This window comes from Geospiza fortis, unplaced genomic scaffold (assembly GCF_000277835.1).
Source record: "Geospiza fortis unplaced genomic scaffold, GeoFor_1.0 scaffold72, whole genome shotgun sequence".
NCBI lineage: Eukaryota > Metazoa > Chordata > Aves > Passeriformes > Thraupidae > Geospiza > Geospiza fortis.
In genome coordinates, this window is record NW_005054338.1 from 3,122,627 (window position 1) to 3,136,847 (window position 14,221).

General features: G+C 44.5%; 1 protein-coding gene across 1 annotated transcript; it reads right to left on the bottom strand.

Moving 5' to 3' along the window:
• Nucleotides 1-451: 451 nt before the first annotated feature.
• POGLUT1 (protein O-glucosyltransferase 1) lies at nt 452-14,196 on the bottom strand. The gene is made up of 10 exons (XM_014307574.2): nt 14,085-14,196; nt 12,133-12,276; nt 11,562-11,697; nt 8,939-9,060; nt 7,360-7,419; nt 6,292-6,391; nt 5,429-5,487; nt 3,507-3,674; nt 2,942-2,998; nt 452-2,327 (listed from the first exon to the last, which is right to left on the bottom strand). Exons 2-10 carry the CDS (start codon nt 12,222-12,224, stop codon nt 2,171-2,173), a joined length of 951 nt encoding a protein of 316 aa, XP_014163049.1. The 5' UTR covers nt 12,225-12,276; nt 14,085-14,196; the 3' UTR covers nt 452-2,170.
• Between the last annotated feature and the right edge of the window lie 25 nt (nt 14,197-14,221).

Sequence of the window (14,221 nt, forward strand, 5' to 3'; positions counted from 1 at the left end):
ATTAATGACTCCAAATAATTGCCCGTCTGTGCAGGGCCAGGTTTGTTCTCCCCGCGAGAGAGGAGTTTTGGGGGCTGTGATGCCCGGTTTGCATAGGACAGAGGGGGAGCAGCCCCCGGGCTTTGAAGACGCATATGCTGCGCGGCGAGAATGTGCCTCTCATTGCCTTCCCTAAAACAACTCCCTCTGTTGTGAATCCTCCTTTCACCAAAGCAGGGAAAGCTCCCCACCAGGGGAGGTGCCTGGGCCTTCCCACCGAGCCTGTGCATATTTTAACCCATGGGACTTGAATTCCCGGGATTCTTCCCCCAGTCCTGCGAACCATCTCTTTGGCCAAGGGCCACCTAAGCTGCAACAATCAAGTCTCATTGCAAGATCTACAGGTGGAAAAGCTGGGGCTCCATAGATCTCTTATTACTCTTCTGATGAAGAAACATGCAGTCAGCAAAACTTCATTTTCGTTTGTTTTATTCTAAAAAATACTTTGTTACAAATGGTTTTAAAATATCATAGAGGGCTGTTCAGTTTCTTGGAGAGCTGTCTCTCCATTGGCTAAAAACAGAAAACCAGAAAACCCTTTCCACTCTGGCACGGTTTTCCTGGGAAACCAGGTTCTTTTAATGCCCCATTCTGTTTGCTGGATGGGATAACCCCAGCACTGGTCCCAAAACCAACACACTGTCCCAGCAACCAGCACTTGATCAATAGGGCCAGTGGCTGTGTCCCTGTACCACGGCTGGATGGCCTCTGTGAGGGCACACATGCACTTAAATATTATTGTTCCATGCAATTTCCTTCTTCCCTGATCCACACTGACTGCAGAGGGGCCTGAGAGCTGTTGCTATCATCCTATTCCATTATAATGTGCTGCTCTCTCAGCCTTGAGGCTGCTTTACTGACAGGGGTGCTCCCCTGGGAGGCTCCTGTGTCCCTCCTGCCATCCCACACTCTTCCTGTCTGGGTGCCAGAGAAGATGCTGCTGCCTCTCAGCCTCTCATCTTAGGGGGCACAGAGCATTTCAGGAATTGCAGTCCTTCTGCACCACAGAGGCTGTGGTGGGCATAAACACAGCAAGCACAAACAGCCCGTGACCAACCCAAAATGGGTAATGTGAGCAGTAGCTGCTACTGTGTGACTGAAGATATTCCCTCAACCAGCAGGCTGAAGGAGATGAAAAAAGAAGTGGCACAGCTGTGGGGAAGAAAAGCAAGTACTGAAGTGAGCAGATGTATTATCAGTCTCAAAAAAAAAAACCAAACCAAACCCTAAAAAAACCCCAAACCAAAACAACCCAAAATAATCCTGGAAGGATTACAGAAGGGGACCAGAGCAGATTCTGCACTTCTGGAAAAAGGAAGTGCTGAATCTACCTCTGTGAATACTTTCTCTGGGTTCCTAAGGATGACATCCCAGGATGTCTGGCCAGGCAGCTGGTGAGGGATAATTAGCAGGGGCTCAGTTGTGCAGGGCTGTGCAGGCACCCAGCTCATCTGCTGGAGGATGAACCATCTCTGTCTCAGCTGCCAAGCACATCACTGATGATGGCCCCATCACCAGCACATGCTGATGCCCTGTGAGGTAGGTAGGGTACTCTGCAAGGATCAGTTACCCTTTCAAGGGCATGTCAAAACCTTACCATCAACCTCTAAAACCCAACATAAAGATAAACTCTAAGCTATCCAGAAATGTAACCCCCAAATCCCCATTTCTGCTTCTGTCAGAGAAAACCTAATACCCCAAGTGCTATCACCCAGCTGAGAAAACATTTGCCAAACAAAGGGACAAGTATTTACTAGCTGAGTGCAGCTCACAGTCTGTGTCCTTTGCCATGACCTTTGGTAAAAATTCCAGTAAGGCTCCTCATCGACTGAATGGGACTTAGGATCATTTTGAGACAGGTAGTAACTAAGTCCTAAATGCTAGCATCCCTCCTCTAGGCATGACTGACCACCCCACTGAATAACCTTAATCCAATATGCTGCTTAACATTCTTGTGGTGACAATATAACCAGGCCCCAGTGCCTGGAAACACTATCCAAGTCAGCCTACTGCTGACTTCTCTGTAGTTCTGCTGTGAAAGGTAAGTCTGAGAGAGCAAGAAATAAGTTAATACTGATCTTCAGATTTCCACAGTGATCAGTTTGAGCCAAAGAGAAAAACAGAGAAGTCTCTACAGTTCTGTTTTCAGCTGTCCAGAAGTGATCTCGCTGTAGCTCTTCCTCCTTTTCACTTTGTAAGTCAAGATTTGGGAATATTCAGACAGCAGATGCTCCCAGTAGCAAGAGATGTCCTCCATGTCCAAGTGCTCAGTGATGAACTGACGTCCCCTAGAGACACACAAGGCACAGTCAGGCCTGTTTCCCAGTTCCTACAAGAGTCATTAGTTTTGGTTTGGATGTATATCAACTTTCACACTTCCTTGTTTCAAATGAGAAACATGCACTGCTCTGTACTGTCTGTTTTAATTTCACAATTTTCATTCATGCTCACAGCTCTGACGTTGCAGTGCTTTTGCTATCCTCAGGATGGTATTTGCTATCTGGGATAATAAACATCAGATTTCACTTATCACATGCAGCTAGAACAGCTCTGATGCATGCTGCTTCAGACCAGCCTGGATAGATAATGGTTACAGTGCAGATACAGCTCCCAGGAGCCAGCTTGTCTCATACTGAGACGAAAGCTCCCAACCTCTGCCAGCTTTCCATGGGGTTCCTGACATGGGTCACATGTGAGCCAAAGAGCTAAACACAGCATCCTGCCCACTGCTTCCCTCTGCTTGCTATCACTGCTCCAGCCCTCCTGCTGTCACTGCAGAAGATCAGTTATACTGCACCCTCCTAAGACTGGGTTGTCTTTGATGGGCAACCTCTTCAAAAGCAGTGTAAGAAAATGTTTTGGAAGAAGATTGCCTAATAGCCAGGAAGGACATGCTGCTTACCTCTCTGAAATTTCTTGTGCTATGGCATCATTTTCCTTTACAAACTGCAACAGCTCCCTAAAATGAAGACACACACAAAAAAAAATCTATGAAACAACTGGCTCAGTGGAGAACATCACCCCTTGGCTAAATTGTTGGGCAGGGTGAGGTTAAGAGTCTACAAGTGAGTGAAGGTGCTGCTCACCTCAGACCACAGAAGAAACTTCTCTTCTTGATTGTTTCACATCAGTTCTGGACAACATCCTGAAATCTGGGAGCTAACACATTTTTGGCCCACTGATAAGTTCTTCCTCCCCCTTATCTCTGCTGCCCACTTGCAAATTTAAGTGTCTAGTGCCTGCTGATTTCAGTGAGAGTGAAAGACTTACTCCAGTGAAACTGTAATCCCCAAGTAACAGCCACAAAGGATTCTTTGGGGGCAGTGATGAAAAGGTCATGACCTCCAAGAGTCTTTGCCTGACGCCTCGGAGTGGAGGCACTTCATGGCCTAACACAAACCATCCTCCCTTCCCAAAGGCTTCCCCATGGTATGGAATGCTCCAGGGAGCAGCCTCAGGCCCCACACCTGACATCAGAGAGGTCTGACCGCACTGGGATGTAGTGGACCCAAGGCTTCAGCTGCGGGTAGAAGAACTCCAACCACTCCTCTCCGACGTGGAAGACGAGCGAGCCGCAGAGGAAAAGGTGCTTCAGGCGGAAACTGGCCGCCACTCCCCGGAAATTAAACAGGTACCTTTAACAGGGGGAGCAAAGAGAGGCACCTGATTACACACCTTGTGTCAGGAAGTGCACTAAGGTGTGCTGGTCTCCAAGCAGCAGTGAACCTTCCCTGGCAGGCAGCAGCTGAGCAGGTCACTCAAACAGAGGAAAGGTATTTATCTGAAGCTGCTCACAGGAAAGGCGAGCTGAAGTTGAGATTCTGCTGTCTGTCAAAACTCAGTGAGAAATTCAAGGTGTGAGGCTTTACCTTTGATAAAAGCACCTCCCTGTGACAAACCAACAAGGCCTCATGGACAATTGCCAGCAAGGCATGGAAGGTCACAACATGGATTCTGCAACCCTATGGGGTCACCCAGAGGCTTTGTCAACCACAAGGAAATTTTTCCCAATTCCCTCTTGCCTTGCAGTGAAGCTTTTCTGTTCACTGTTGTGCTTTGCCACATCTATCTCAGGTTATTTTTTCCTCTGGGATTCTGCTTTAATCTGAATGTAATTGTTGGATATTAACTTGGGAATGCAACCCTAGGAGGTTGAATGGGCCATTACACAACAGATGGACTTCGCAGATAACAAAGAATCCACAATTTTGTTTTCAGTATTTTCTGCCAAGTTAGTAAAGTGGGCTTGACTGTGGCAAGGGGATATTTCTCTTAGCAAACTGTATCTCATAGGGATGTTTGTTTGCTTACTTGTTTTCTTTATCAAACCCACATTTCTCCTATTATATGGAAAGCTATTTTTCCTACGGGTAAACCTCCCCAGAACATAACTGATCTTTGAAGTCAAACATTTTGGGCTGGGGGAAGAGAGTTCTTCCTTTAATGAAACTATTTTGGGCAAGACGGAGCTTATATATTATATATATTTTGAGCAAGATGGGAATTACAGCTAAACTTAGTTCAGTAGCAATTAACAAGGAGTAAATCTGAAATCACTTTGCATCCTTTGTACTACCTAGGATCTCAAGGCAGGCACGAGCAGCTCACTGTATAAGGAACTCAGCAAATAATGTAGAGATGTAACAAGAATGTAGCAAGAAAATGCCTCTGTCCAATTCCAAACACAGCTCCCACCATCCATGACCTCAGCCTGCTGTAACACCTACACTGAAAGGACCAAACAAAAGTTCATGTTGACCCTACCACCCTGGGCTGCAGCAAAAGTGTGTGAGAAGGTCTCAGCCTAAACCATATGATGGGCTGGGGAGCACCAGAGTTGGGCAGTGTATGTGTAACAGAAGGGAGAAATCTGTGCTTCAGTCTAGTGAAATACAAAATGAGACAAGTCAATCACATTTGCACAAAAACACAGATTCAGCCAAATGACTGAGCTCTTATATCAGCAGATTCTGGCTGGCAGAATCACAACTAGCAGAAGAAAAAGCAAAACATCTGACACACAAGTGCATACACACTAAGAGTTTATATTGCACATAGAAACCTGTGAGAGTGTTACACCAAAAAACCCTCATTAAGTAGTTAAAGAATAAAAACCTTTGTAAATCAAAACCACATTCTCCTAAACAACATAAAAAGTATTAATTAATACTGAGTCTGCTCAATCAGATTTCACGTTCTCTCTTTTACTACATACACCCAATGGCAGCATTTGTCATGCTAAGCTCCCAAATTTTCATCTGCTCATAAGTTTTCATATCTGCATGAGGCTGGTTGTTGAATTAGACCTTAAAATAAAATGAGACCCTACACCATGCCAGGAAAGACTAACCCACAGCCCTTGAACAGCTTTACTAATCAAAACTCTTACTTGTATTTGCAGTGATCAACCAGTGGAATTTCCTTTGCAGGAGGCTTTCCTAAGGTGTCCTTAAAATAAAGAGAATTTAAAAACAAAACAAAACAAAACAAAACAAAACAGTAAGCTTCAAATGGTGATTTAACTTGTTTTCATTCTCACTTAGAAACAAAGGTAAGGTGTCAAAAGCTTCCATTCCCACTTCTGAGAAAACCTTCTCTGGTGGGCTGTTAGAAGGATCATAAAGAATTCCCAGCCCTTCAAACATGAAAAAAAGCTCAGTAAATTACACACTGCCTGTAAGTGAATGCCAGCACAAACACATTAAATGATAATGTTTTGTTGGCAGCTACAGAGTAGAAAACAGCTTGGGACAATGGACTGTGTGAAGCCAAGTGTAACTGGATTAGCCAAGACTGTCTGGAGAGAGCTGGACTGCAGACTAAGTAAGAAACTAAAAAGTTATCAGCAACAGTTATCAGAAAGTTATCCACAATAGGATCAAGAAATGGAGCAAACAGAAAAAGGTTTGAAGACTGACAACACCACAGAGGCAGCTCAGAGACAAGAAGGCTATGGGTTGGCCAATTTTGTTGTGGGAGAGGAGGAGATTGGCAGAGATTCGTCTTCTTAAGTGTTCTCCTTTCCTTGAACAACAAGCGTGGAAGGAAGAAAAGTGTTTGGCCTGCCAGGCTCTAGAGACTCCTTCCTTTCATCTGTCAGAGAGGTGCGGCCATCAAGGGAACTACAAACCTCCCCCACTCTAAAGGATCACCCACAACTCTCCAACAAGATGTTTCTCTCCCATCAAAGCCATCCTGCAATGCCACCCTTTCTGGCCTTCACACTCAGAAGACAGACAAACACCCACACACCTTTTCAGATTTCCAAGCCTGGTTTTTAGTGTACTCAGCATCAACAAGTTCTGGGTTTTCTCGGGACAGCAGGATGAGGGGATCTCTCTCAGGGCTTGTTCTGAAAAAGAAATGCTGTCACTAATTGCCAATCCTCATGACTCAACACAGCTAACAGGCTACAGGACTCGAGGCACTGCTTCTTTCTGAGGCTGACCTCCCTGTGTGCCCCCAAAACACTGTGAAGTGTGTACCACAGTATATTTCTGGCCAAGGGTATATTAACAGAGGAGAATGAGTTATGGGTACCAAAATTATTTGACTGACTATATATTTAACAGTATTATTTAAACAATTCCCAGGACAAATCCTGCTGCCTTTATCCTGATGAGTGCCAAATGCTTTAACTCCCACCTTAGAGAAAGTTAAAAGATGCTCAGCATCTTCAGCCCTCTGACAGGGCTTTAAAACACTGCTGATAAACAAGGTTATGACATCCCCGAGACACATTCCTCGTCAGCTGCTGAGCCTACCGGGAAAGCCATTAAATCCTTCCCTATTGGGGAAGGGGAAGAAACAAAGTATAGGGTTTAACATTGTTTCAAACTGTCACTGGAGAGAGGCCAAAAAAAAATCTTCTCTTATCCCCCGCCACTCAGGTAACTTAAGGCCAGAATACTTTTCATTCAGTGTGGTGCACTTGCACAGCAAATAAAGCATTCACATTGGCAGGAAGCATGAACAGCAATATTAAATCTTTAAATTTGTATCAAGCACCTGCAGTTCCCTTCACAGAACAAAACAAGCGGGCTCCTGAGGTGACAGTTTTAGTCATTAAGAAATAATGTGGCAAATCCATCACAACTTCTGTTTCCAATATTAGGTGATTATAATAAACTAGTTGCAAATGGCAGTTCTTGTGGAGAATAACTAATAGTGCAATGCTGTACAACATGTTTTACTTTCCTTACTTTTGGAAAATACACTCTTAATTAGGGTTTAGGTCTAGGAGACATGGAAATTTCTATATACAGAGAGCTGTCATAGCCCCTGTTGGTAGAATTTTCTGTTGCAGGAAAAAATGCTCACCTGGATCCTCGGAAATATCCCTTAGAGATTTTTTTCTTCCATGGCCATTTTTCTGCAGATCTGAAAATATTTTTGACACATGGCAATAAGTGATTTAATATAACCATGAAACAACACTCTCATCAGATTTCACAGCATGGTGTCTTTTTCTAGTCTTCATTTTTGATGAAAATCACTTTCTTCATTATAGCATACAAAAAAACTCTCACCAAGCACCAATGAAACAGGTTTTCTTGTAAATATTGTGTTTAAGGCAACATAATATAGGCTACTTTCCAGAACACCTTTCAGGCAAAACAATGTATTACACACAGCTCCCCACCAAACCTTGAAGGGTATTAACAGTTTGTCTAAGCTTTGAATCCACTTTTTGAGCTGTGGCTTTATTTTGCTGTAGTGAATATGGATAGTGAAAAACAACTAGAGAGTTTCTAATCAGTCATTTCCAACTACAAAACAAAACTGCCAATCAAGAAACAAAAAACCCACCTAGTGTTTTGCACTTAAAACACAAGAGTTCATTGTTTTTCCTAATCATTTCCATTTTAAACCTAATGAAGTCCTTCAAAATAGCTGTTCACCTGGGGTTTTTTTCTGCCAGCGCAGTCACCTGCCTCACCACTTCTCAGGGAACTCTGCCATGCTTTTCTGCTGCACCTGGTGGAACATGCAGGTCCTGACCCCAAGCTGATCTACCTGTGCAGGTCAAGCTTTGCATCTCCTTATAGTAAAAACACAAGGATGAGTAAATGCTTTGCACCTCCATTACACTACAACACATAGTAGCTTATTCATAGATTAGCTATGAATAATCACGTGGATCTTCAGATTTTGAAGAGCAAAAGATTAAACTTTGCATTTGGATGTCAATTACATAGAAGTGGTTTTTGTTATTTTGTTTCTGTGTTCACTCGTTGCACACTTGCTTTGTCACTCTCCATAGGAAGGAGCCCCTTGCTCTGCTAGTAAGTCAAAAGATCCTGCCAAAAGGAAGACTCCCAGCCAGAAATGTCTTCTGTTTAGCCCAGTAATGACTCTTGGTTCCTAGGAATGGTTCCAGGTTTTTCTATTGCACAATGACACTCAAGTAAAAGCAGATCTAAAGAAGGCTTTCCTTTAGCCTTCCAGTAGCTTATACAAACATCCTGGATCATCCCTGCAGTGAAAAAAACACAGCTCCTAGAGAAGTAGTTGAAAAGAAAGGAGAATATTTCTGTATGTCAGGGGAGATTTCTGCAGGCAAAAGATAACTGCTACTTTATTGACAAACCTGCTCTCCCCAAACCCGATAGCAATCTGGCCCTGACAGCATGAAGGATGTGCATAGTTTGTCCTCTGCATTCCTTACTAAAGGGTTGCAAACAGAGGAGCTAATTATAACTTCCAGTGACATCACCCAAGGTTTCCATGGAGAATTCCCATACAGCAGTTAGGCTGTAGGTAGTTCATGTGAGGCAGCAGGACAGATCACAGGCCAGCTTGTGACTTATGGTCTTGGACATCAACACTAGCCCAGTGCAAGGCAGATTTTTGTCTTCCATGAAACCTCCCCCCGCACATAACCATTCCCAAAACATACCTTCTGAGGTCCTCTCTCATGAGGTCCCAGCGCCCTAAACCTGTTGGGTAAATTGGCCAAACAGCTGGTCCTCCTTCCCAAAATGTCCAGGCAGGATACATGATATCATTGTATTCAGATGTCTTGAGAAAAAGGAGAGTAATGCAACAATGAGAGTAATATCTACTTTGGTTTATTGACTGAGCCCACCAGTAACAAATGTTCCTTCTGGGAGCTCTGCTGGCTTTCTCCATCATGTGTCCAAAAGAGGCCAAAAGAGCTTTGCAGTCACCATTTGCTGGGCAGAATTATCAGTGTTGGAAGGGACCTCTGGAGATCATCCAGTCCAACCCCCCTGCTGTGGAAGGATCACTTAGAGCAGGTTATACAGAAACGCATCCAGGTGGGTTTGGAATGTCTCCAGAGGGAGACTCCACAACCTCCCTGGGCAGGGTTCATCTGAAGACAGCTCGATGCTGAAATGCTTCAACGATTTTTAAAAGGCCTTGTCTTGCAGTGTGATGACACAGAACTTTCATGTAGAAAACAGCAAAAGAGATCCATGAGGCAGTTGATTAGTAAATAGCAAAAGACCTGAGCTCAACTCACCTTTCTAAAGACTTGTGCCTATGTGTAGCTACAAATGTTTTCTTCTGATGACAAGTCAAGAGGCATTATTACCTCCTCAGAGATAGAGGCACTTAGAGACACTTTGACATTAAGGTTTCCAACACTTCAGTTCATTTCACACTTCCTAGAGATCACTTAACAATTCACTGTAACAAATATCCAGGTCATGTAAGAATTCCAGTTCCTCACTCCTGTTTGGTTGCTTAAGTCCCCATATATTATCAGAGGGAAGATCAGCACTTAAGATTAAACCCTTCCATGAAACCAGACTATAGTCAACTTCCTTGCCCTAGTAGAAAACTTCCTACACAATTATCCATCTGTTTGTCACCTGGAGGTACTGGAGAGTCCAAGCCCAGTGAGGTAGTTAGGAGGTTAGTGCACATGACTTATGAACAGGGCTGAGGAATGGGTTTGTCCATGCATAGGAAGAAGAGGCTTGGGGGAATGTAAATGCCATCTCCTACTGCCTAATGGGAGAGCTTAGGGGGAGGCACACTCTTTCCTGTAGTGCAGAGCCACCTGTCCCCAGGGATGCTCAGATCTGAGCAGGATGCAGCCCAGAGCTGGTCCTACTCTGAGCAAAGGTGCTGGACTGGATGACTTCTGAGCTCCCTTCCAACATGAATGAGCGTGGGCTTCTCTGTCTTCTCAGTCCTGCTACAACCAGGCACTGGTAACAGAGCATGACAGCTCCATGATCAACTTTCTGAGACGCAGAACAGGAAAATATTTCAATCCCTTATACTTTCAGCTTTAGAAAGCACATGGGACCAGCACCCTGAAGTCTTCCTAACACTGGCTGCTGAAATGTGAGCGGTGCCTGGGTCACTGGGTTTCAATTAAGATCGGGCTGAGGTAACAGTTCAAATACTGGACAACAGTGAGTGCAGAGCTCAACTTCTTCGGGGTCTTGCAGGGCACTCAGGGGCAGAATGATGAACACAGCTGCAAAGATTAAGCTCCTGTAACCTGCTTTGCAAAAACTTGGGTTCTGCTGGCTAAAGTTAAGGTTGTTCAATGGCCAAAGAGCAAGACAGCTTGGCTTTACTGCTGCATCCAGCAGCAAACGTGGTTATTGCCTGTACTGAAAATCTAGAGACAGTTTTAGGACTGCTGTGGAGTAGTCAATAGTTATGGATCACATTATGGTTCAGATTGCATGAGCTGAAGACTGAGGTTCAGAGTAAGATCATGCACGTTAGCAGAAGCAGAGCTGGGTTTGAACTAGCAAGACCAAATAGTTCATTGCTTCTCCTTGCATCTTACTGCCTGCTGGACTTCAGCCAAGAATAGGATTTGTCATGAAAGTGCAGGATTGGGGCATACACTAAGGCAAAGTAAGATTAGCCAAAGCTTGAGGTGTAAGAGCATTTTGCTGAAAAGGATGAAACACTATGCTACAAGTCAGGTTTAACAGTGGGAGAGGTAGGAGAACATGCAGGAGGGCTCTTGAGTCTGAGAACAGAGAAGCAAAGAGCAATTGTCTCCATGCATGTGTGCACCTCTGCACACGTGTGCACATTTGCAGGTGGAAAAGGGAATCCAAGAGAAAAGGGTTCAGCGAAGGTGACAAGATTATAGAAACACCCATCTGTGGCATCACAAAACAAGGACTAAAATATTCACATTAAATGAGATTACTGTATGACCACTGACATGATCAAAAATCCTTAATATTGCTGATAAAGTATGGCTACAATTTTAACAGAGGTGTTGTAGCAAATGGGAGGAATACTGGCACATATCCCACCCAGGTGTGTATCATTCCACTGCAGCAGAGGTACAGTTTTTGACCTGGAAGAGGAGCTAATGAGGGGAAAAGCTGATCTATCAAATTGATCTGCAGGTCTGTCTGTCAGAAAACTGGAAGCGAAAGGAAACAAAGGGCAAGAAGGAGCAAGCAATTTCAACACACAGAAAATCTGCAGAGAACCATCCTTAAAAATATGTTCCCAAGAGAAAGAAGGACATGCACATCTTGGAAATGCTCAGCTTTTGAAGGTGTGTGTACCTTGCTGAAGGAGAAGACTGGGATAATGGGTTTCATCCACTTGGGAACCTGGGGGTAGTCTCGCACATTGATCACCATTTCCATGTCAGGGAGGCGCTGGATGATGCCCAGAATGAAGTGCTCAACTCCACTGCATCTGTGGAGAAATGACACATGGCAAAACACCTATAAAGAAGCAGACTCCTGCAGACTCTTGCAGACCTTTCTCTGCACAGAGGCAGAAGAGATGGTGAGCCTAAGGCATACAATGATGCAAACTGGGAACTGCCTAGAGCAGCCTCCAAGTCCCACTACAGTATGGACACCAATGAGGCAACACATCCTATAAAATCTGGCCTGACCTGAATTTCTGTGGGATTCCACAACTAACCAACCTTTTGTGCACTGAAGTGCAACAATTACATTTTCCTATTGATGCATATAAGCCTAACAGTTTATTTTCTGGGCTTCTGCTCTGATGAGGAATTCAGACTTCTGAAATATCATTGTACCCAATAACTGCCAGCTTGGCAGTGTTGGAAGCACTCTTCTGTCCCAGCTAGGGAGAGCAGATCCTCTGCACAGCTCTTACCTTGCAGGGAACATGCAGTCCTGCTCACGATACAGTTTGTTTTTAATTATTTGGTAGTGGGTCCCGAGCTTCCGGCTCACCACATCTGCCATCGTCTCCTTGGAAATGCCACCTCGAAAAGGAGCCAGGTCCTGCTTCCAGACACTGAAACAAAACCATCAGCCACTATTATGTACCACAGGGAGGATACTGTGCATGAAATACTGCAGTGTGCAGAACAGGCTTCTAGCTAAAAGAAGCTCCATGTAGCTTCTAGGAGCTCTGCTGTGAGAATTTAAGTCTTGCAAGTTCCTCAGAGGTTCAAGCTTCACACTTTTACCTATGTGCTGTTTGCCTGAACACAGAGCCCAGCACAGGACAACTCTGGTCACTCTCTCACAGAAGTACCTGACACACCCAGGCATGTTTTGGGTAAAACCCTCCAGCTCACTTTGCCCTTGTGCTCTGGCTCTCTGTAAATGATGGAGCACACCAAGACCAAATTCCTCACAGAATGTCGCACTGTGCAGACATTAAAAATGTAGGTAACAGTCTAGTTGCATGAAATACCATCACCCAGGAACACTGGGTGAGTGAAAGCTGGCCCAGGAGGACAGGCCAATGCAGCACATGTCCTGTGACTTCTGCACACCACCAGCGAGTTCCAGGAACACAGTATGGAAGCACAAACCTAATGAACATATAAGAAAACACAGAAGGAGGATGCAATTTATATAAAATTACTCTAAAAGTCCTGTGATCTAACTGCTTGGAACGTGTAATAAACACTGTCAGATTGTAACAGCCAAGGAAACATTCTTTGCTTTTAGGTAGACATTGCATCAATGTTTCAGTTTAAGAAAACAGTGTCGGGGTGATCCCACTGTGTGAGTGGTCAAACACTGGTAAGGGCTGCAGAGAGAGGATGTGGAGTTTCTTTGGCATATTAATGTTGAGATATTCAAAACCTGACTGGTCACAGTCCTGGCAACCCTACTTGAGCAGAGGGGTTGGACTCGATGATCTCAAGAGGTCCCCTCTAATCTCCAGAATTCTGCTGTTGCCTAATCTAATAGAGAGCAGTAAAACTGTGTCAGGAATTGCCACTGTGCAGAGTCTGACCACAACAGCATGAGCAGTCTGGGAGGGATGCAAACGGGATGAGCTTGAGAACAGGAAGAGAGTTACAGTGCCATGGCACATTCACAGCCATCCTCACCCTATGTCACTATTGCCTGTCATGATCCACAGCAGATTTTTGGAGGTTGTAACCACTTGGGAAGGTGTTTTGCCCAAAGGTGGGCAGGAGCTGGTGGGGTATATGCTTAAAGATTAGGATATGTCTTTAGGCTGTATATGGATTGGAACTTAGGAAAGACTGGAAGGCTCAGCTAGATGAGACTTTCTCTCATCAATATTTCAAGAGCAATGAATATCAAAAACTCCAAACAGAGAGTACAAAGAGTAGCTCAACATGACTCATCTGATTTTAAAAGCCAGTATAGCACTCAAACCCCAAAATGAGTGAGCACATCTGATACTTTTAAATAGGAGGCTTGAAGTTGGGTATCTGTGTTTTTGCATCTGAAATCCTAATCCTAAAGGCAGAAGAATATGGTAACTCCTAAATTCCCTCTCCTCCTTTAAACAAAAATGCTGATAAAGGTATCAAACCCCCCAGTCCCACTGAGTGAAAAGGCAGAAGTGGGCTGTTAAGAGAAATGCCACCAGCTATGTGTATGGTTTATTGTGTGGTCTATATGAAATGCCAACACACTGTACGTTCAGCTGCAAGCGGTAACAAGGTGTGTGACCCATAGCTGCAGATGTGACACTTTTGGGCCAAAATATTCCCTGGTTTATCCCCAATTCACCAGTGCTGCCGCAAGCATTCCCTCCTGAGACCTGCACAGTCAGTGAGTATTCCATCATGTCCGGAGACCTGCACAGTCGAAAGGAAACCAGTCTCTCACCTTTGGTGGCAGCTGCAATTTTCCTTTACACACGGCTCATAGGCTTCCACAGCTTTCTTAATTTGCCCAGTTATCGCTTTCCACTTGGCATCTAAAACACACAGGAAGGAAAAGCCAAAGGGTTCGATCCCCCCGCC

Coding starts and splice junctions, on each gene's coding strand:
- POGLUT1 (XM_014307574.2), bottom strand. CDS start 12,224: ATGGCAGATGTGGTGAGCCGGAAGCTCGGGACCCACTACCAAATAATT. Junction 9,061..11,561: donor CAGTCTTCTCCTTCAGCAAG/GTACACACACCT, acceptor CTTTTTCTCAAG/ACATCTGAATACAATGATAT. Junction 2,328..2,941: donor GCACAAGAAATTTCAGAGAG/GTAAGCAGCATG, acceptor GTGTGTCTCTAG/GGGACGTCAGTTCATCACTG.